This window comes from Anopheles bellator, chromosome 2 (assembly GCF_943735745.2).
Source record: "Anopheles bellator chromosome 2, idAnoBellAS_SP24_06.2, whole genome shotgun sequence".
In the NCBI taxonomy this organism is placed as follows: Eukaryota; Metazoa; Arthropoda; class Insecta; order Diptera; family Culicidae; genus Anopheles; species Anopheles bellator.
This window is the reverse complement of record NC_071286.1, coordinates 36,457,658-36,479,234: the sequence shown is the minus strand read 5'-3', so window position 1 is coordinate 36,479,234 and position 21,577 is coordinate 36,457,658. Positions and strand designations below refer to the sequence as shown.

General features: G+C 48.9%; 2 protein-coding genes across 2 annotated transcripts; both read left to right on the top strand.

The window, feature by feature from the left end:
- Positions 1-16,599: 16,599 nt before the first annotated feature.
- On the top strand, positions 16,600-18,534 carry LOC131207474 (nitric oxide-associated protein 1). Its single transcript, XM_058200089.1, has 2 exons — positions 16,600-17,046; positions 17,131-18,534. Exons 1-2 carry the CDS (start codon positions 16,600-16,602, stop codon positions 18,532-18,534), a joined length of 1,851 nt encoding a protein of 616 aa, XP_058056072.1.
- Positions 18,535-18,870: 336 nt separating this feature from the next.
- Positions 18,871-21,415, top strand: LOC131207473 (TATA box-binding protein-associated factor RNA polymerase I subunit B). The gene is made up of 2 exons (XM_058200088.1): positions 18,871-19,296; positions 19,360-21,415. The coding sequence occupies exons 1-2, from the start codon at positions 18,917-18,919 to the stop codon at positions 21,413-21,415; spliced, it is 2,436 nt and encodes an 811-aa protein (XP_058056071.1). The 5' UTR covers positions 18,871-18,916.
- The last annotated feature ends 162 nt before the right edge of the window (positions 21,416-21,577 follow it).

The following is a 21,577-nucleotide window of genomic DNA, read 5'->3' as shown; positions in this document are numbered from 1 at the left end:
CAGTCCCTCACCGGACAGTGTCGCCGAATGAGGCTAAAAATGATCGTGGCTAACGAAAGCATTTAGCACAGATTGATGAACAATCAGGAAACGGTTTGCCACACTCTGCCATGCCACGGGCGTGAGTTTAAACCTAATGAGTGCAATGTGCTCGCTTGCATCTCACTCGCTTATATCGCAGTGCACCGAGCAGTTCAATCGGGTGTCATAAACGTAGCAGCTTGCCTCGGGCGAGCCTGTGTTGGTGAGCGCAACCGATTCGGCTTGTGCGAAAATTGTGCGCCTATTGAACCGGTTTGGTGTCGCACTGCCCTACCCCGGTTCGACCGATTCAGCGGCCAACGTTTCCGTTGAACCGGTTGCAGTGTACCGGTAGGCGATTTATTTGAAAAGTTTGTGAAAAAAACCGACAGAATACAACACTAAAATGGTGACCACTATGCGGTACTACTTAAGCATTTAATATGACATCGAACTTACCGCTAGTGCTGCTGCTGCCGGCGCTACTGAATTGCTTCTTAGTGCCGTTAACTGCCGTGTTGATCATGTAGCCAATCTTGGTGAAGCTGGACTGTCGAATGACGGGCCGGGGCGGTATGGGTGGGGGCATGTTCAAGGGGGGGCTATGCGGGGGACTAGGACTGCCGGTGAGCGTGTACCCGTACCCGGTTCCACTGGCCGTGCTGCCCGGGATCGTTACCGGATTCGTCGTCGATCGACCCCAGCGCCCGATCGAGGATGCATTCTGTCGGAAGCTCGTCTGCACCTTGGCTGTGATGAGGGAAGGAAACGGATCGCAATATGCTTCATCAGTACATCTGGATTGAGGCCGGCCTCGGGCTTATCAATAGGCCGTTGAAGGCAGTCGTCATACTACAACCCACTTGCGCTGCAACCGAAAGCCGTTCAAACCCGCGAGCGCACAAGCATGTAATTGAAAACGTTAACAACAACCGATTCCGCTGGCCGATAAGACGGCCTCACGGTCGTGTCTTCCAAACGGGAACTCAAGATGCTCCACACTGTGCCCACCCCGTCCGGGGTGGCGGTAATAAAAATTTTATCATGTCACTCTTCACCTGAACGGACACTTGTTGTCCGTCCGTCGGTCGGTTTGGCGAAATGTTTACGATTTCTATGTACACCTTCGCCCCAAATCGTCCATGCTGTCCGGGGACGATGCGGCTGGGCGCAGCTCGTGCGTTTTAAAGTTTATTTCGCTTATTTACATGTGCAATAATCGTAGCATTGCTATGGTCGGCCGCACGGCCCTGTGTAAATGTTGCGACTTACAAGCTTTTTTCGAGCTCTTTCCATGCGACAGCAAATTACCATCGCGTATAAAAATAAACAAAGTCCCACATTTTCCGACCGAATGCAGAAATATCCGGCCCAGTGGCAGCGGGAAGATTTCGCTCGGTTGCGGATCAATCATCCACCGTTCGGAATCTGACTCATGGCGGGCGAGACACGCGGCTGCCAACCAACCAACCTCGTCCCCGGCACGGAGAGCTAAGCAGCAGGTTGATTGAACAATTTCCGCTGAGCGGGACGCCATCTTTTTGGAGGTAGTAGCAATTGAAGAGCAAATTGCTTGTCCCGCTGCGGTCCCCCCTAGTGGTGACCTCTGGGGAGCTTCGTCCCGGGCAATTAACCATAACCGATTGCGGTCCACTAATCGCCCAAAGCCTCAAACGAGCCAGTAAACACCTCGGCGATCACCTCAAGCGGAATGATCTTCGCGACTCACGGTCGCACGACGTTGCGACGTTCGAAGTAATGTGGACCTCAACTGCGTTTCCCGTCTTCCTGCTTGGCGCGTTCTTTCTGCCGTCGCGTTTGACAAACGACTGTGTGGGTCGCAACGGCAAGGTTTCCACGGTAGGGTCCTGTACCGGATTTTCGCGCGACCATGAAATGCTCGGCCGGCGGAAACCCAAGGTGTCTCCTGAGGTCTCGTAAATCTGCTCCCCGTCGCAGTGCGTTGCGACGGGGTGACACTCCATCTCCGAAGGACATGGCACAAAATCTCCGCTCGAGCAGCACGTCCCTCGAGAAATTGCGTCGCTGGTCGTGAGCGATAATGACCCGGGGTACGGATACGAACAGGTAATGGGCTCGAGAATGCACCAAAGGAACACTTACACTTCATCGAACGCTCCGCAATTGGCGATAATCCCGGCGGCTGCTGCTGTGATGGTCCTGTGGGCCTTTGCTGGGATGACGACGATGCTGACGATGATGCCGTCGAACGATTGGCACCATAAATCATAAACTGGCGGTGGTCGCTGATCGGTGCGCACTCACACCTTCGGCCAGCGTACAGAGGATCCAAAAATCGGTTGTGTCTGCCGGTTGAGTACGTGCACCGCCTTTACTAGCCGACCATCGGTTCTGGCTGTTGTCTGTGGGGATAGCAAGCGAAATAAAAGGATAGTTAAGCAATGTGTCGCAACCATCAAAGAAGTGTCACTGGGCCTGGGCAGCATAACTGGTTTCGGTCACAAAGCCCGTCCGAGTGGCGAGCGAATCGTTTCGTGAAAGATGAGAAAACTTGGCCCCGACCCCGGGTTTGGAATTTGGGCGGACGAATATCGAACAACATGCTCGGTACTCCGCAGTTATCTGGGCTAAGGATAGTTCTGGCTCACATTCCGTTTGGCATTTTGACCATCTCTCGGGACTGGAGACTTTGTCTCTAAATTCCTCACCCGAAGCTAAGTTCCCGAGAAACGAGTTTTGACAGTCTCATAAATAACTGTTTCTCCTGCGAGACACGTCCTGGTCTAGTCCGTCGGAGCTCGGCTTACAATGAAACACTACACACCCCCGGTAGTGCCGAGCGCGGACCCACATTGCTTCGATTTTATCCCGGTGCACCCGAAAGGTAGCCATGTAATGCAACGAAAAACCATATTGTTCTGGGCGAAATAGCCACGGCGGGAAAAGCTCACCATTTCCGATGCGACACAAAGAAAGTATGCAAACCAACATCCGGAGAACACGGGATAATTGTAAAATCCCGTTCGCTATTGTTTTGCACCAGCAGGAATTAAATGGCTCGTTCGGGCATTAAAGGATACAACATCCAACGAATAAAGTATCAGGAAGATCCATTGTTTGTGTGGGCAATCGTTCAAAGTAATGCTGGTGCAATGGACCGGTTGCATTGCTCTTAATGTGAGTATTTTGTAACGAACATTGTTGAAATTATTACTACAGAATAATTAAGCTTGCTATAGGTTGCAACAACAAACCGGAGGTTTTTTTTTATCATAAAAACATATTACAATTTAAAAATTTTCAAAACACGCTTCATTCCTATTTAGAGCCGGGAAAGTCAGGGAACAAGTGAAGTCACTACTAATTAGACTGGCTCTGTAACTGGCTTGTCTGGAGCATTTCCTAGCGGTTCGTGTTACGTCTATCGAGAAGTTCTGTGGTAAAATGGTATATAATACTACTTCGTCTACTCTAACCGTTTTATGGAGCAACAAAATGGATAATATTTTATGTAATAAAATAATTCTATCTGCGAACGCACTTTCAATGCTGCCAATTTCGATATACAGTCACTTACTCACGAAAGCAGAATGTACAAAAAATTCTATTTTTCATTTTGATTTGCCATTTTGCCTTGCTACAGATCATTCCTGGGGAACCGATCGGGTCGCAATATTTACGCAAGGAACGTCCTCAAATGAGCACGTTTTCCTCGACACGCTTCAGGCTTCGGAGGCATCAGAAACGATCGCATCTCGTGCCGGGTAACTGGATCATGCTTTGGCGCCACGCGCAACAACACCTCCGTCCAGGTTGGCGTCATTTGTCACCCCGATCAAGCTGGCCGTGACTAGCCGGCAGCACCAAGGAGTATGGATGGTGAACTTACACCTCACGTGAGGTACTGCGAGTGCGCCTTCTCGGAATCGCACGGTGTTTGTGAAGCAGCGATAAAGATCATCGTCCCGTTGTCCTGTACACTCTACGCCTCTACAGACGTATGCTCCCGTTTCGGGCTCTGGTGGTGCTCGAGTTGTTGTTGCTGCTGCGGCCGGCAGTTGATCGTTATCAAGGGATTAGCGCAATCCATCATGGAAACGCCTTCTCGACGCCCACCACACTTTACGGCGCGTCGCAGCAATCAGTCAAAATGATCTTGAAATCCGCCTCCGCCAGCGCACCTCGGCCGGCTGAACATGTGAACATGTGCGCACGCGCACACGCATCTATTGCGCCACCCAGACGCACAATTTACGCGAGCATCGGCGTAGTTAGCAGCTCCGTGAGCTCGGAGTGTGTTTGTTTAGCGGCGTTCCGTCGCCACGAACGCCGCCGAGTGCCCCGTTTTTTCATGACCTACGGTTTGGGAAGATGTTTTGATTGAATGATAACAACGAAATCGCTTCCTTGAGCGACGAAAACCAACAGCAGGTTGGTGACGATAGGTGCTGACAAATATGATTCGTTCGTCTACGCTGAAGGTTACTTGGTCCGTTACGGATTCATATACAGGGCTGGGCCATTCCAAATCGGGTACAATAACATTATGGCAACGATGCTGGGATTATTTGGTTAGTTGGTTAGTTAGTCTTACGAAAAATCACCATTTGATTTTGGCGTTGTGTTAATTCTAGAATCTACGGCCGTATTTTTCGAAATTTTGGTATAATACGTCTAAAGATTACGTCAATTACATATTCAATCATTAGTTCATTATATTAATAAAAATTTGAAACGGTAGTAATAGATTGAAACCGAAAGGAGAAGGCCAATTCGGTATGAACAGGATAGTTATTAGCAAAATCGACTAATTTGGCGAAGCTAGCCTTGTGTAATATTGTCATAAGTTTGATTTAAGGGCATTATTAGAAATATTCGATTCAATAAAGCTGTAAACAATATTTTAAACAAGAACCACAGGAAGCATCCGCCAAGTGATGACAGTTAGATTCAAAAATGTATATGAAAAATTGGCTAAACAAGGCGAGGTTCCGGACACAAAAGCACTCAAAAAGTTCTATTAATTTTAGGTCAGTCTTCGACCAATCGAAAAGCATTGGAAGGCCAATGGAGGAGGAAAACGTGTGGAAAAGTGACAACGGATACTACAGAGAGGAAGAAATGGTGGGAAAAACGTTGATTGATCATCAAGGTGTCCGAACAGTGATGCGAGGTTTCCGCAGAAAAGTTTGCAGAGATACCTCTTAACAAGTTGTTTCTTATTTACTCCCAACAGTTCAATAAAATACCTGTGTTTTGATATCAAAATGGTCATATTCCATCAACGTTATGCGCAGTGGTTTATTCCCGATTCCAAACGCCGCTGTGTCTAATGTGCTCTTCGTAGACCAAGAAGAAGTACTTCACGGTACATTATAATATTTACTTGCGCTTAAAAACAAACTTATAGTTTTTCTATATGTACACAGAAAACAGCTAATTTGAAAACACAGCTCCACACTGTTCTCCCATCGAGGTCCGATTTGGGAAGGAACCGCGTGAAGTATTCATTAACAGTTTCGTCTAAAAACGGCATCAACATCAGACCTCGGCGGGCAGTGATTTCCAGATTAAGTTGTGGTCTGACCGGGGAAAAAACAAACGGAAAAACCAATACGAACCGATTCGGACCAAAACCGGATGGTTTATCCATCTGCCGAACTTAGCCGATGGGTTTAGGGGCCGACCAAAACAACGCACTAACGATAAACAGTGATCATCTTCGTGTAATTTACGCACACCCCAAACAATCCGTCGAAACCGAGAAGACGCGTCAATGGTCTCGTCAACAACGGCCACATATGGTAAGCCAACCCAGACCATCGCCACCATCGGGTTGTTGGAAGTTTTCGGTGTGGTGCCAACCCCAAGACTGACGGAGACACAGGGTCATCGATTCCGATTCCACGATTCATCAAAGCCGATTATTACCCGGCACGTGAGGGCAACCCCCAGGGGCTGGCAAGGTGCACGAGTGGATGCTGAGACGGCCCTATCGCTAATCGAGTTTCATGACCAAACTGTGTCCGAGCCTCACACCTTCGGCGGTGGCTCAAGAACCAGCAGCCGCACTCGGTGGCATTAATTAACGTCACAGAAACGGTGGCGGCGTGCGCTGTGATTTACGATTCGTTCGATACCGCACGCAAAATGACCGACCAGAGACTCTCGGCGAGGCGAGCCACCACGGTCAGTGCTCTGTTCGAAGGCTGCGTGAAGCTCACGCTCGCGGAATACTAAACTCTAAAAACTGCATCGACGCAGCAGTGCATCAATACTGCATCGCGCCAACGGGGCGCTGTGGAGTGACGGGGGGAGTGCCGACAACCTTCGCCCCAATCGGCCACACGGTCGAAAGGTGAGACGCACGCACTGTCCGATGACCGGCGAGATGCCGAGTGGTGGCCAATATCGCCAAACATGGCCGCCCGGATCGGGCTCGGAAAGGCTCATCAAGGGTTCCGTGACCATAACCCTCGTGTGACAAGAACCGCAAGAGCGGGCGACCTGCCTGAAGTGCGGAGGGCAAGCGCTGCGTGCTTGTCCATGCACGGGTGCGTATGTCTCTGCTTTTTTTGTGACTGCACTATGGTCACGACTGGTCGTTTCTCAACACACGAGACCGTGATTGATGGGCCGAGCGGTGTTTGTTTCGACGCAGCATTTGACTCATTTGGGGTGTTAATTTGTTAAGCCGGTAAAAGAGGCTACTCTTTAGCACTCCGTTAATTCAGTTGTCAGACAGACTAACCGTTGCCCAGTGCTCGCAGATCATCGGCCATCGGCTGCATTACTCCGGATATGACAAGAACGGTATCCCGTAGTAGCTGGTTTCGTTTATCTTCTTTCTACGTCCCTAATAATTCGCGGAGCTATAGATAGACAATAGAGATAAAGATGTTCAGTATCCTTCTTTCTTCTTCGTGCATACGATCTAAACTTAGTATACGAAGTTATCATTTCAAAAAAGGCCTTCAATTGGCGGATTGGATCCAATCCAATTAAGCTAAGTTTAAGGTTACAAGATGTGATTTTCATCCACCCTTCTATCGTATTGCAAAAAATTCCGTCACATTGCGTATGCCACTCAACGGTGTTTCTGGTTACACTCTGGCGGTTCTTTAGATAGTGTGCACCAAAAATCGCAATCACCCGCAACTTATGGCACACGATCCCGGTGTCCCGGGTCGGAGCTATTTACAAACGGTTTCGCAAATCGGCACAAAACTGGCGGAAAGTCGCTAATTGCTTTCCGGAGGTGATAGGAAGCGTACTTCGCCGACCGACCGACGGAATGGAGGAGGTTCACGCCCGTTATCGATATGACGATGATGTGATCATACCATGAAACGATAAGTTTTGATCGCTGACCATCACACTCGGATCTGCAGCAAACCCCCTTACGGACGATACGGAAAAGAATTGATAACTTTTGGAACTCGATAGAATCTCGGCTGAACGATTTGGAAGGTACGGTCACGCACTCACTCACCACTCTAAAGCACCACTTCCGGTTCAAACTTCGGTCTTCAAACTGCCGTTTGGTTGTGTCGTCGTGCTGCGAGCCTTGAAGATTTCCAGCGACTCTTGATGGAGTAGATCGAGTTCGGCAGCGGCTCCACAGTGATCGTTCGTGCGGTCGCCACGTGAGGCATCCACCGCGCTATGCTACCACTACTACCACTAACTACCAATCGTCGTGACCCCCGGAACACGTTCTCCAGTTCCGCTTCCGACAGTTTCGCTTCGTCAAACACTTCGCCTACCGAGCACTGAGCACTGGATTTGGGTCACACTTCCAGATGAGCCGTCGCCGACTTGGCACTCAATTTGGCGCGACCAAAAATCGAAACTCAACTGCGGACAAACTCGTAGCAACTTCGCGCCAAACAGGCCAACATCAGAAACACTGGGCGTAACGCAACATGCCTATTCGGGGGGAGTAGTGTAATTTCGCTATCAGACTAATAACCATTGGTTTTTACGTGTTACAACAACAACTTTCGACTAAAACATCAAACAAGTAAACACTTTGACACGACTTCAGTCAACGGTCTTTGTACTATCTGCGAAAAACAAATGAACGGAAAAGAAACGTTTAAGTGGTTGAAGGAAGAAAACAAAACGCAGTCTCCCTGATCGGTTTCGGACAAAAAAGGAACAGGAACAGGTGTGGGGCAAAATGCCATCCGCGGATTTGAATTTAGAAACAAACACAATTAACACTATCGTCCTAACATGGCGCGGCGTCGGGCTGACTAACCGATGGGCCTCTGAGCGGGCGGACCTTCGACTCCCCGGCCGGGTGAGACACCATCGTTCGCCGTCATTTGAACAACAAATCACTCACAACACACATACACGCGAAGGTCGGCCTGGTGGTCACGTTCACGATCGCGTTCACCTTCGTGCGTGCGCGGGCGAAAGTTGCGCCAAAGTCGTCCTTTCACTGTGCGAACTGATAGACTCACGGTCGAAATGATGTCACAGGGGGTGGTCTCTGTGAGGAGCGACTTATTTTTATCCGCTCCAGGGTGGGTGAGGAAGAGAATGAGAGATCACGCGCTCACGCATTCTCGAACACTGATCACTGTTGCGCGCGAGGGATCAATCGCACGCCCCTTTTATTTTGTTATTTACACCGAATTTGTCTGCTACCCACCACACTTTGTGAACACGCACGTTTTGAGTTGGGCACCAGAAATCACTACCACCGTGTGCTGGCACTCCGGAGTTCGTCGAGCGAATGGCGTTCCGAGCGCGTCCGGCACTTAGCATCGGCCCGAGAATCGACCGAGAGTGCGACTCTCGCGCGGAGCACACGGCCAATTGCCGGTTGAAGGTTGTAGTAGCCTCTGGGGGTGGCCGTTTATCTGGCCATGTGGCGCCCCTTGTCAGGACAGGAGAGATGCTGTTTTGCGTGAGAGAGAAAGCGGGAACGCATCCGAACTGCGAAGGCATCCGGCGACGAACGGACTTGACTCGATGGAGACGCACGATTGTTGACTCAACGCCCCGGAGCTCGTGGTGTGCGTGTCCGGTGATTTGTTGTTGTTGGCATGGCCCAGTTGCTTTTGTGCGTCTCGCTCGAATCGAGCGATTGGAGCATTCCTTCGAGCGGGCGGATTGAGCGAGCGGGTTCTTCCTCTTTGTTTCGCCTCGGCTTGTTTGCCATCTTCAACACGAGCCGACGACACGATAAGAGATTGATTGTTTGCCGTTTGCGGTGACTTTCGTGGTCGGTCGGTAATCGAAAACCTCCGACACACGCGAGGAGGTCCGAGGTCTTGCGGTTTCATCCGCGCGCATCGACACCTTGCGCGGGCCGCGAATATTAGTATCGGTGGGCCGTTCGGTGTTTGGTCGCTTAAATTTCCGTTTCCTTTCTGGTGCCGGTTCCTGGACGTTGTGGGTGGTGCGGTTTTGTTTGCTTTCTTCGGTCGCACTGGCTGAGGAATTTGGCCACACACGTGATAGAATTTGACAGCTTCAAATCGGTGCCCTTGATCGATCGGGTGAGCTATCGGGGAGGACTTTTCGATGAATAATTCACTCGTACTCGTCGCGGTCGAGTGACGGGCTGATGCTGATGATGATGCATAATTTCGCTCGCGTTTGCCAGCTTGCTGGTAATCGGTGCAAAGGCAGTATCCCCACAGCACCCGAATCTCCGGACTCATTTCAGAACCGATTCTCATCCGTCTTCGTTTGTGCGGAACTTTAAAAACGCTTCATTGACCCCGGGCCAGCAATGGCACTAATCCACATTAATTCGATTTGCTTTTAGAATGATGCACAAACATGTGTAAAGTGGCATCACTTCCCAGGACACTTCATCTGACTCTGGTGTCGCCAGATTGTCGACGTGAATTCTGTTGACATTACACCATCGCCGGCCATGGTTTACGAGGTAACGTAAGATCTGTGTAGGAATGTGGCGTGCCGTGTGGTGCCGGTGCTTGGTCAAGGTGCAGGCGTATACACATCGAGATCAGCGACGGACAGCATCGGTGCACAGAATGTGCATCGTGACGCTACCCGGCGTGGCGTATGTAAGTGTGCTCCCGCCACATGCTACGCTATTGCACGGCGTGCCCAAGTAACGTGCGCGCTATAAATCTCACCCAGCCCGAGGCCGAGAGCTGGCGGGGAGTCGGGAGCCGTACCGGGCCGGTGACTACCGGATGAGTAACCTTGTGGTTCCGGTTGCGCCGCTCACCCGGTACCGAACTGCAGTGATCGATCTACGCGAAGCAAGCCGGGAGTTGGAATTCTGTCCGAACGCTGGATTTGGGATGGATGGTACATTAATCACGACGCCGCCTGACGATAATCGCACGATGCACGACCACGCTGGAACCTTGACTCGGGACTCGGTTGCTGGCAGAAAGTGGACAACGCAACTCGACTACACACAGATCAATTATCGACGAGAAAAATGAGGTCGACCCGTACGGCTGTTGTTTCTGGGTGCGCCTGGCATTAAAAGTGTACGATGTACTATTTGGATTGGTAAAACGCATATAAAAATGCAATAATGTGAGCTAATCGGACCATCCGATCGGGACCGGACCAAACGGACTCGACTATAAGCTGAGTCGGGTTTCGTACCGGTCGTAACATGTGCAGGGCAGAAATCTCCACTTGCCGCTGGTGGTCGATGTCGGAGCTGCTGTTTGCCTTACCAATTGGCGACATGCTGATAAATTAATATAAATATCGAGAGCTGCGGCAGAATAGAACGAATTCGCCACAGCACTATGCAGGACGTAAGCGACGAGCGGCTAACATTGGCAGTGAGTAATCAGTGATGCGACCGGAACGCAGGATGTTTCTGAATGCCCTTGTTTCCGGTGAGTTAGGCCTCTCGTAAAGGAATGAGCTCCAGATTGGCGTAGTTCGGATATTTAAAATCACCTGTCGTCGGTCACCTGTTGAGTTGAATGCCTCTTTTAAGCGAACTTAGTACCCGTAACACGATATGAGAACGGAGGCCCGATACGATGATTGGGGAACTTTCAAATTTGAAATATTCAGTACCAATTAATTACCAAACCGGCTCAACCAACTCCGCCGTTCGCCGCAGGATGGTTCCACGGGCTCTTACTTTTTGCGGCTGGGAAAGTTCACTCCTTTGATCGATATCCGGCCCCTTCCGGGAAGGTGATATCTGAAGCGCCCAGGGATCCGGGGTGGTGGCGTACCAACAAAAATGGCAGCTCGGCAGCAGGAAAGGATAACATAATTGACTCTCGCTAGCTCCGTCCCGGTCCGGGCCGGCCCGTGTTTGTCTTTGCTTTCGCCCTACACCTTAACTTTGGATGTCCTTTTTACCGCCAAACTCGGTCGGGCGAAAGCAAAAGGGGCCCAACAGCCGATCGGCGTGGAGCAAGGGAACCGTGGCTGCCAGATGAGCGGCGCGTAGAGGGTCATGTTTATTTTTAACATTTATGAAAATATAAGGGCGAAGGGAGCGAAGAGACCCCCGTAACAGGATTCCATCCCACGGACGGACGTTAAGCATAGGTCTTCCTAACTAAGTACCACACACGGCGGATGATAAACATCGTGATGACCGGGCAAATCAGTGTCACAAGGGTAGAAATGGAGTAACACAGCCGATACACGATAGGAGGGGGCACTAACACCGTGCCCAGAGCGCCTGGAAGGGTAACTTTAGCCTCTCGGGCTGCGCGCACGATTCCGAAGATGGCACGTTTTGCTCAAGCAACCTCATCCATGCCACGGCCGGCAAGGTATTGGCGGCCAGCGCACCAAGTTAATTATTGTTGAACGGTTTGCTGCCAGCCTAGCATAAAATATCACCACCCACACTCTCTGTCGATACTGCGAGCCTTGCCGGGAAGATAGGTCAAATTAATATCGCGCACCTGCTTCCCACGTTCCCACGTTTCTATCTGCCGCTGCTTGTGATTTTACACTTTGATAAGTTGGGGCGTGGGAAGCGAGGCCACAAAATGTCAATCTGATTTGGAAAAATAAATAGAAGAAAAACTTTCACGGAAACTCGCTCCTTTCATGCTCCTTCCGCTGAATATGGTGTGCGCCTAAAGGTATGCAAGCCCGCAGTACACACGCTCGATTTCGCGCTTTGCGGAGAAAGCGAACACGCAAGGACACGTGGTGTGGTGTAGCATAAAAATGTGGTTTAAGCATAATGAGAAGCTACCGTTTCGTTTCAATTGTGCAAACGCACACCCCGTTCGCTGAATGGGCTGCGCAGAGAGAGAGAGCGTGTAAGTGTGTCCTTGATGGTCGCTGCCTGGACTCATCGTCGCCGAACGAACGTTGTATGTTGCTGCCACCCACAAGCAAACACCCCTCACTGTCATCCAGTGAAACGGACAACCACAACGTTGGCATCATACCCCGTCCGTCCGCCTTCGCCTGGCTTCCGGTTTCATCTTGTTTTCTTTGGTAAATTCCAAGCGAAAAGATATTCCATACATTTGCCCCGCTCCGCTCGTCGGCGAGAGGACATGTTCCATCATCATTCCACTGACACACACACACTGTGTTACCGTCCATCCCGCCCTCCCATCAGTCGTTCCGCCGTTCAGCAGCTGACTGAGGCCTTTGAACAGCGGACTCTTTCGTGGCACCAAGCTTCGTCAATTTGCTTAGCATTTTAACACGACACTGGGCTTTTATCGTTTCCCTCTGTCATTCATTCCCGCCTCTCTCTGTCTCTCTCTCTCTGTGCCAGTTTGGTCAAAGCTCCAAGCATCACCTTATCCACTCGTTATGGCATACTCCCTGCCGCAGCTGCGAATCGTTCGTTCCGATCCCGTGCCGCAGACCTTGCGAATCTTCAACCCTTGAAGGCACACGATTGCTACACAATCGTTTGCATTCATCGATCGCATAGTTCCCCCACAGTGTATGAATGCTGACATGTCCAAATGTGGCTTGCCTCTGCCCGAGCCACCAGGATACCAGGATCCGATACAATCCTCGGTGTACGTGGCGCGTGTTGAGTCCCGCGGACGACTCCAAATAGTAGCATGGAGTGCGGGTTTCGTGCAGTACATCTCGGCACGTACGGCACGACACTTTGTAAGATGCAAAAGATGGTAGATAATTTTGCTTCTAAACTCACACGAGGGAAACCCATACTGGAACGGGTGCTTCACAATCTGGCCATTAGGCAATAATTGTTAACCATTTTGAACAACAGAGCAGAGTGTGGTGCCACCGTGTGGCACAGTGGCATTCGGTCTGGTGTAAGGAAATCAATCATTCGTCGGCTACTTTAGAGTCTCTTTTATGTTTCGCCATTGTGTCTGCATTCTGGAGAGACGTTCAAATAAGCGAAAAAGATCTGTCTCCGAGTGCCCATAAAAATGTCCGTTAGGTTTACACTTCTGTTTTAAGGCATTCCTCTTGAATTGGCATCAGCCTTGGTTGTAAATCATCTATTGCTATCAGACAAAAGTCGTTGTGTAAGGTGGTTTTGAATCTTTAAGCGTAATTTTTTGGCGCGAATGGTATGGCATGGAATTGTGAATTATGACGTTATGGCAAAATTAAATGTTTAAATACTGTTTAACCTTAACGAATGGTTTCTCGCTTCAAGGGAACGCGTTCCTTCTACATTCTATGCAATTCGGTTGAATTGACTGGGAGTTACCTCTTACGAACTGCTGAGAAACTTACTTTAACAGGAACACTAGGATACGCAAATGAGCCACTAGGTGAACGGACAATATACCGCAGTAGTCTCATGTGCCTTTTAAATCTTAAGCCAGCAAGCAAGACCCAAACCTTTCCACCTGAGTAGGTTCGTAAGCCGCAACAGTATCGTGAATGTCTAAAACAATCTTGTTTTTGTTGGGGCAATGGAAAACACACTCCCTCTATGAAAACTAACCACTACGGGACCGCGATCTGAGGCGCTTGTTACGTTAGAAAGTTGGTACAACTCAGACTGCTCACCTCACAATGGGGCATCCTTTCTCAAATAAACAACCTCAAACGCCCTAAGATCCCATTTCTTCGCAACAATTCATCGGTACGGTCCACGCGGCGCGTTGAAGTACTGCTAGGCTTCAACAAGCCCTACAGGGCCTATCGTTAGCAGCAACGGGTCGGTGCGAGAAACCATAGCCTGGCGAAAATGAAACATAAAACCCACCGCTGGCCAGTATGGGCAGCAGAATCCTGAATAGAGCGACCAGAGAGCAAGCGGAACGGCGAGTGCGTTTGCGAGTGAAGGAGACCGAAAAGTGGCGAAACAGTTTGTGCAAAATACACGGGACAGGGGGGAAAACCGGAAAATGAAAAACGTTGCCCCGCGGATGATAAGGTCGAGGCACTGCCAGATTTTCATCGATCGAGCCGGTGAAGGGCGCATTCAATATTTACGAATACATTTGCTGTCTTCCTGCTGATTTGGTGAAAATTAAAACAAAACAAAATACAACCATTGCTCCGGTCTTCTCGGTGGAGCCTGTTTCTGGATGCAGCCAGCATCCGGCAGCTCCTTCGCCAGCTGTTGCTGTACAGGTGTGCGTTTCGAAGCGGAATTCGAAGAACAGTGAAATGGCCGTGTCAAGAAAATCTGCCACTTTTGGCTCCGTTTCTTCGTAACGTCGTTGAGATTGCCCACAAGGCACTGGGCTGCTCCACCGGTTGGCTCTGCTTGGATCCTTCCCCAACGAAAGATAACGGACGGGCCGCTCGCCGGTCACGTAATCATTCGGAATTTCACATTAATTTGTTTTGGTCGTGCGACGGCAGCTACGGCTCGTGCCGGAAGCTTCTACACACGTGCCAGCAACCGAGCAAGAAGGTGCTCCGGCAAGAAGGCGATGTGCTGAAATTATATAAATTCTCGGCTTTTCGCCACCATCGCTCTGAACGGAACGCAAAGAACAACTCCGGACTGTCCGAAGAAACACAATTTTTACGCTTTTCTTACACTTTCACTCACAGTTCACGGTTTTTTTGACTCTCTGTCTCTCGTTCCTTCACGCGTGTGCCTCTTTTACTGACATCGTCCTTTCCGGCACGAAATTCTTCCACTCATGTGGCTCGGGTATGTATCGTCGGATGTGACCAAATTTAGTGTACAAGTTCTTCTTTGGATACTGCTTAAATAACCAGCATCGATAAGATAAACTCTGTTTTATGTAGTCCATCCACTGAGCGGCATTAAAGCGCCAATACTTTTCTGCCCCGTGGAAGGTAACGTGGGGCGCCTACCGCTTCGGCAGGATCCTAGGCAATATGATAAGCACTGGTCCGAGCTTAGGTTTTGCTCCAACACTCCCAGCACAGTGAACATACAAAATCACTCCACGTTCGGTGGCCGATGGCGATCGATTCGTTCACCATCGCTGAAGGACCGCCATGAACGGAGCGCACCGGCGGAGATAACAAATCGCACTGATAGGGCTCCGCGAATTGCTGACGAACGCGCTCCTGGCAGCTTCGTGTTGTCCTTTCGGAGTGAACGAAAGGACACGGGGTCGCCGTGGCTCGTCTCCCGAGCAGATTTTCGCGCGTAATATTCTCTCACTTTCGACCCTTAGTTTTGACCTTAGATCCGTATCCGTCCGGATCCTGGGAACTTGACAATGCATTATTAAACAGTTCAGATGTACATCGGTACCACGTTTCGTACCTAATTTGGTTTAGAATAATTAGGCAGCCACCCTGAATCCAGATTACTGTACTAATTTAACACATATGTTTATATTTCCTAGCTTCATTTCCTAAAGCAGGGATAGCGTTGCAAATGAAACAAATATATTGTGGAAGAAAATTATATTCGTTAATGTTTCTAAAGTAGTGTAGAAGTGTGCTTTTTTCAGATAGTGAATGGTATCTGCTTAGATAAATCAATATAAGATCAACCTAAATATTTTCTTTTGCATTTTATTTATTCGAACTAGCGGCAGCGGTTTTAACAAATATTCTGGATGTTATGCTCAAACCTCGTATGCTCGTCATTATTACAGGTTTTTTCCACCCTAGAAGCATAAGCGATTCAGAGACAATCCGAAAAACCCTCATTGTGCTGGTTTTTACACTTTCTTCGATCGTATTTTCCTTAAAATACGATTGCTTTAATTCTACAAAAGTCGTAAAAATTACCAAAAGTTCATTATTAATTCCCTTCCTCCTGCAAACCCAAAATTCCTGTGTTCCTGATAAGAAAAGAAGTTCACGCAATTCGCGCGGTTTTTAATTGCAGTGTCCCGATTGTTGAATTATCTGAATCATGTGTCGTAAACGAACAAAATACGGTAAACGAAAACTGACGTTTGCAAAACATAACAAAACACTCACTGACAACTCAACTGTTTACAACGCGCACCGAACACGTTAAATAGAAACGAAAAACAGCAACCTTCGGTAGGAATAAAATTGGAAATGCTGCGATTAAAAGTGCTGTTTAAAGTTATTGGACCACACTGTCGTTCATACTTGTTCGACACCCGAAGGCTGTACTGTAGCAAGCTTCCGAAACTATCCAGAAATGCTCGATCACAACTAATCGCCCGGCAAGATGCTGTGAGTGATCGCTGGGCCGACAAAATTCTATACAGCTCGGCAATTGAGAGTAATAGAATGAATTTCGAACTCAAAAACTGGCAACAGGAAAAGAAACTAGCCAAAGAGGCAGCACAACTGAAACCCTTTCCGGTAGCACTTAAGCAATTAAGCAGTGAGAGTTTTAACGACCGCGGAGAAGAGCCGGACACTGAAACTAATCATGAATCGAACCTTCCTTCCACGTACCACATGCCCTACGAGCGCTTAAGTTTAAGGATACCCAAAACTGATGCGTCCCATGAGGCAGATTTATCGACCGGGGCGTGGTTGTCTGATTACGAATATTATGATGAAGATCAGCAAGATGATGAAGTGTCGTTCTACGGTACACCTGACCCCGAAGAACCGGTCTCACAAATACCCTGCGGAGGCTGTGGTGCTCTTCTGCACTGCATCGAGCCGAGCATTCCCGGTTACCTGCCCAGCCAGCTGTTTAAAGGGAAATCAAAAGGACAGCTCATGGCAAGTATCTAGAGCAAAGTTAACTAATTCCACAAGGGCCTTTGTGGTATGATTTCTATGCTAACGTTTCACTCGACTTTCCAGACTACCATTTGTCAACGGTGTCACTTTTTAAAGCACTACAATCTAGCGGTGAATGTGACAGTTTCATCCGAAGACTATACCGAAATGCTGCTCTCCATCAAAGACAAGAAAGCGTTGGCAATACTGTTGGTAGATTTGCTCGATATACCCTGCTCAATATGGCCCGGCCTTGCCGATGTTTTGGGTCCACAGCGTCCGATAATTGTCGCAGGAAACAAGATTGACCTCATCCCACAGGACTGTTCGGGTTATTTGGAAAACGTGCGCCAGTGCCTAACTAAGACCATTATAGATGCAGGTTTCTCGCGAAACAACATTAAGCACGTGTCACTGATTTCCGCCAACACCGGTTTTGGCGTTGAGGAGCTCATCACCAGAATCCACAACGTCTGGGGGACGCGAGGTGATGTGTATCTAGTCGGTTGTACGAACGTGGGCAAAAGCACACTCTTCAACACATTGTTGCAGTCCGATCTGTGCAAGGTGCAGGCCACCGATTTGGTTCAGAAGGCAACGGCCAGTCCCTGGCCTGGTACCACTTTACGCATGCTGAAATTCCCCATCCTTCGACCATCAGACTATCGACTTTTTGTACGAACGCAACGCTTACAACACGATCGGCACAAACTGAGGAACGCACCAACGAACGAACGAAGCAAGCAGCAGGAGCCGGCAACGATGATTGGTTACATTGGGCGCACGTTCGATAAGGAGCGCCAGGAAACGCTGGACGGTTTTTCAGTCACGCAGCGAACCGGTGCCAATACTCCGATTCCGATGCTGAACGAAAAGAACGAAGTCTACGCCCGCAGCAAGTGGTGCTACGATACACCGGGGGTCGTACAGCCGGAGCAAATTCTGGACCTGCTAACGACGGAGGAAATACTTCGCACCGTACCCAATCGCAGGATTCGTCCCCGTGCATACCTTCTGAAGAAAGGAATGACCATTTTCCTTGCTGGTCTCGGACGCCTAGACTACGTCGATGGGCCGGATTCCGTCCGAGTAATGCTGTACGCGGCTCAAACGCTTCCAACACTCATCACCTACACAGCCGATGCTGGTGAGCTGTACGAAACGATGCTCGGTTCGCCGCTGCTGGCAATTCCTACCGGTGGCCAGGAACGTTTGAGCAAGTGGCCACCGTTGCGAGCCGCACCAGATATCCTACTGTACAGTTCGCACGAAAAGCATCTCGCTTTGTGTGATATTTTGCTTTCATCGGCCGGCTGGTTCGCCATTCATCTGGCGAAAGGTTCGGAAGCTGTCTTTCGAGCTTGGACGCCCGATCGGCGCGGAGTGCACGTTCGACAACCACCACTGCTTCCGAATGGAATGGTGCTAAGGGGAAAGCGCATCCGCGGATCATTGGCCTACCGATATGGGAAACCGTTTCAAGCTTAAATGAAGCATACTTTTTGGCAGGGAGTGATCCTTAGTATAACGTTAGAGCATATTTTTATTAATAACAAAAATTACTTTCTACTGAAAAAACAAGTCTTCAAAACGGCGTTTTTGGAAAGAAAGATTTCATAAAGAATTTTACGGACTAATCGTATCAAAACAGAATTTTTTTATATATATACTCAGGTTTTGATTTAAATTTTATGTGAAGCATTCCACGCACAGTTTTACTGCTGTAGGCACCGATCACTAGGCACCTTCCGTTTGACAGCAACAGCATATTTTCGTTAGTCCGATTTTGTTTACTTTCGTTCGGCGCGCTTTGACTTAATAATTCCGAAAAAATCGTGCGATATTGTCTTACGGCAGCAGCGCTCCCAAAATGGATGAGCCACTTGGAACGTGTGAGGTGTGTGGAATGGAAGAGTTTTCCTTGGATGCCGGATTTTATTACTGCAACGAATGCGGCACCAAACAGAACACGCGAGCAAAAATGGTTGAAGACTTCCATGAAGCTTGCGCATGGCAAGGACAAATGGTACGCATTAAGAAGGACAAAACGACGAATAAAATCACCAGCTGGGAACAGATGAATCACATCTTGCACGGGTTAACGGAACAGCTAGTCGAATTGGGGGCCCCGAACCACCTCAAAGTCACGGTCCTGCAAATCTGGTGCGCTTACCTGCGAGACGTGGAGGTCGCATTTTTCACCAAGCGGCGGCGTCTTCGGCCAAGGCTATCGTTGGCAAATCAGCGCTGGTGAGTCAGAGATGTCAGACAGAAGGCACAGGAATTTTCACGCATTTTTTTTTGTTTATATAGTGATTTAAACCTGGTGTTTAATCGACCTGTGCCGAGGTATAGGAGGATCTCAAAAATGCCAGATACAACGACAGAATTGTTATCGAAGCGACGTAAACGTAAACTAAACCAAAAATTACTCGAGGAGGAACACAGTACCCTAATGAACAGTCAGCAGTCCATTTTGGACTCCACGCTCAGCTCAATGTCCATTTCGCTTCAAAGTAACTCCAGCTCCGTCAAACGGCCGACCGCTTTCAAGTTTAATAAACGCGCCCGTCACAGGTTGCTGAATGAGTTGAATATCGACGAGGAACACGTTGAGTGGCACGAGCAGGAAGCACCGATGGATGCCCCGTGCCATTCCTTCACGTCTATGCGCGGGGAACATAAGCTTAGAAACGGTTTAAAAACAGATGATTGGTCACGAATCAACCGACAAAGTGTTCTGTTCGCTATCCTTGCACTAGCTCTCAACCAAACCGAAAGCGAGATTCAGATGAGCGATCTTGGGCGATGGAGCGATGAGGGTCACTTTTTCATGCACGATCTCAGACAACACCTCCCGGAAGGGCTGGACCCTGAATGCTACTCGGAAACGTTGGTTCATCTGCAGCAAATGAATACCCGCATCGGGGAAAACGAAGCAAGGGTTGTGGCGAGTCTATTAACGCTCGATCTAGCGATTACAACCCGGCCGGTCAACTTGGAAGCACTTTGTCGTCGTTATCTGGGCGAGTTAGAGCTGCCAGCTGATTTGATGCCCTACGTAGAAAAATTAATCGCACTCGATCTACCGATCAGGCCCAAGGACAAGACACAGAGCTTCCCAGCCTACGAGTTGCACGCAATGAAGTACATCCTATTCGTAATGAAGCTTCTTTTCGGCTTAGATGGTGTGATTGAAAACAAAATGGACTCAACGACGAAAAAGTTGAATGATTTGCTGCTGGCTGACAATGTACAGAAGCAAAAGCCGCTATTCGTGTGGGACGAATGGCAAAGGTACGTTACAATGCGAAACATCATCCTTGAACAGTTGCACTATCCCACAAACAGCAGACAGGGGCAAAAGGTGATAGGTAAACCGTTCGATAAGCACCTGTTTGTCGACTTCATGGGCTCGCTTGTAGTGCCGGACGACAGCAGCACTTCCGGGTTTCGTACGAACTTGAGGAGTAGAAGTTTTGGACCGCTGGCAGAGCAAAGGTCGAAGAATCTAGATTCAGTTCTAGCATCAGTGAACGACAAGCACTGCAAGGAGCAGGCGGAAGATGTTGACGACCAATCACCAAGACACCTAAAGTTTGACGCAAGTTTGCAACCGAAACGGTCTTATTTGAAGGCAATACTCTCAATGGACGCAGAGGATCTTCCATCAGTTCACATCCCGGCGTACATGAATACAGCGCATAGTGAGAGGACGGTGAAACCGTTTGTCAATCCGACCCTTCTGAAGCGTCATCTTCTCCAGAATCATAATGTTCGGTTGGTTACAAAAAAGATTAAAGTACCAGTTGACCACATCCGCATGGAAAAATACAACACACACATATGGAACATTATGAAATATATGTCCATAAATCATCTCACCGAAACAATCTTAACCGACGAAGAAAAAGACGACGATTGTGAGACAGATATCGTAAAACTCTTTGAAAAGCGCGCGGAGAACACTTTGTTGAGCTGCGACGAATTGTTGCAGCGTGTTCTTTGTCGAAATGCTGTCGACGAGCTGGAGGCCAGCCTGCGGAACGCAATCCAGGAGGACGATTCCGAGAGTGATCCGTTCCATGACAATCCACCACTGAGGGAACCGCTTACTGATGAGGACAGGTGCAACAAAACGGTTCACATCGCCCTACCGAACTATCACTACTGGACCAGAGACGGCAGTTTTAACAGTTTTGTCTCAAAAGCCGATTTTGAGCTGGAGTATTTAAATGCATTTCCGGCCAGTTTTCGGTTTCTACTGGAAGAAGCGGCTGACATTGTCCGGTTTTCAAAGCTTGCCTTATACCGAGAACTGGCTCGGTACGAGAGACATATTTTTTGCCTTCAAAATGGGAAGAAGTAAACAGATTCTAATAGCAACAAACAAAAATAAAAAACAATAGCAACCAACAGAAAGGTTTGATTCAATAACTATTTCTTAGTGGGTTTGCATGCACCAAATGCAGAAACTGCGATAAATTTGCGTTTTTCAAGATCGAGCGTTCGTGTTTTTGGTCCGACAAAA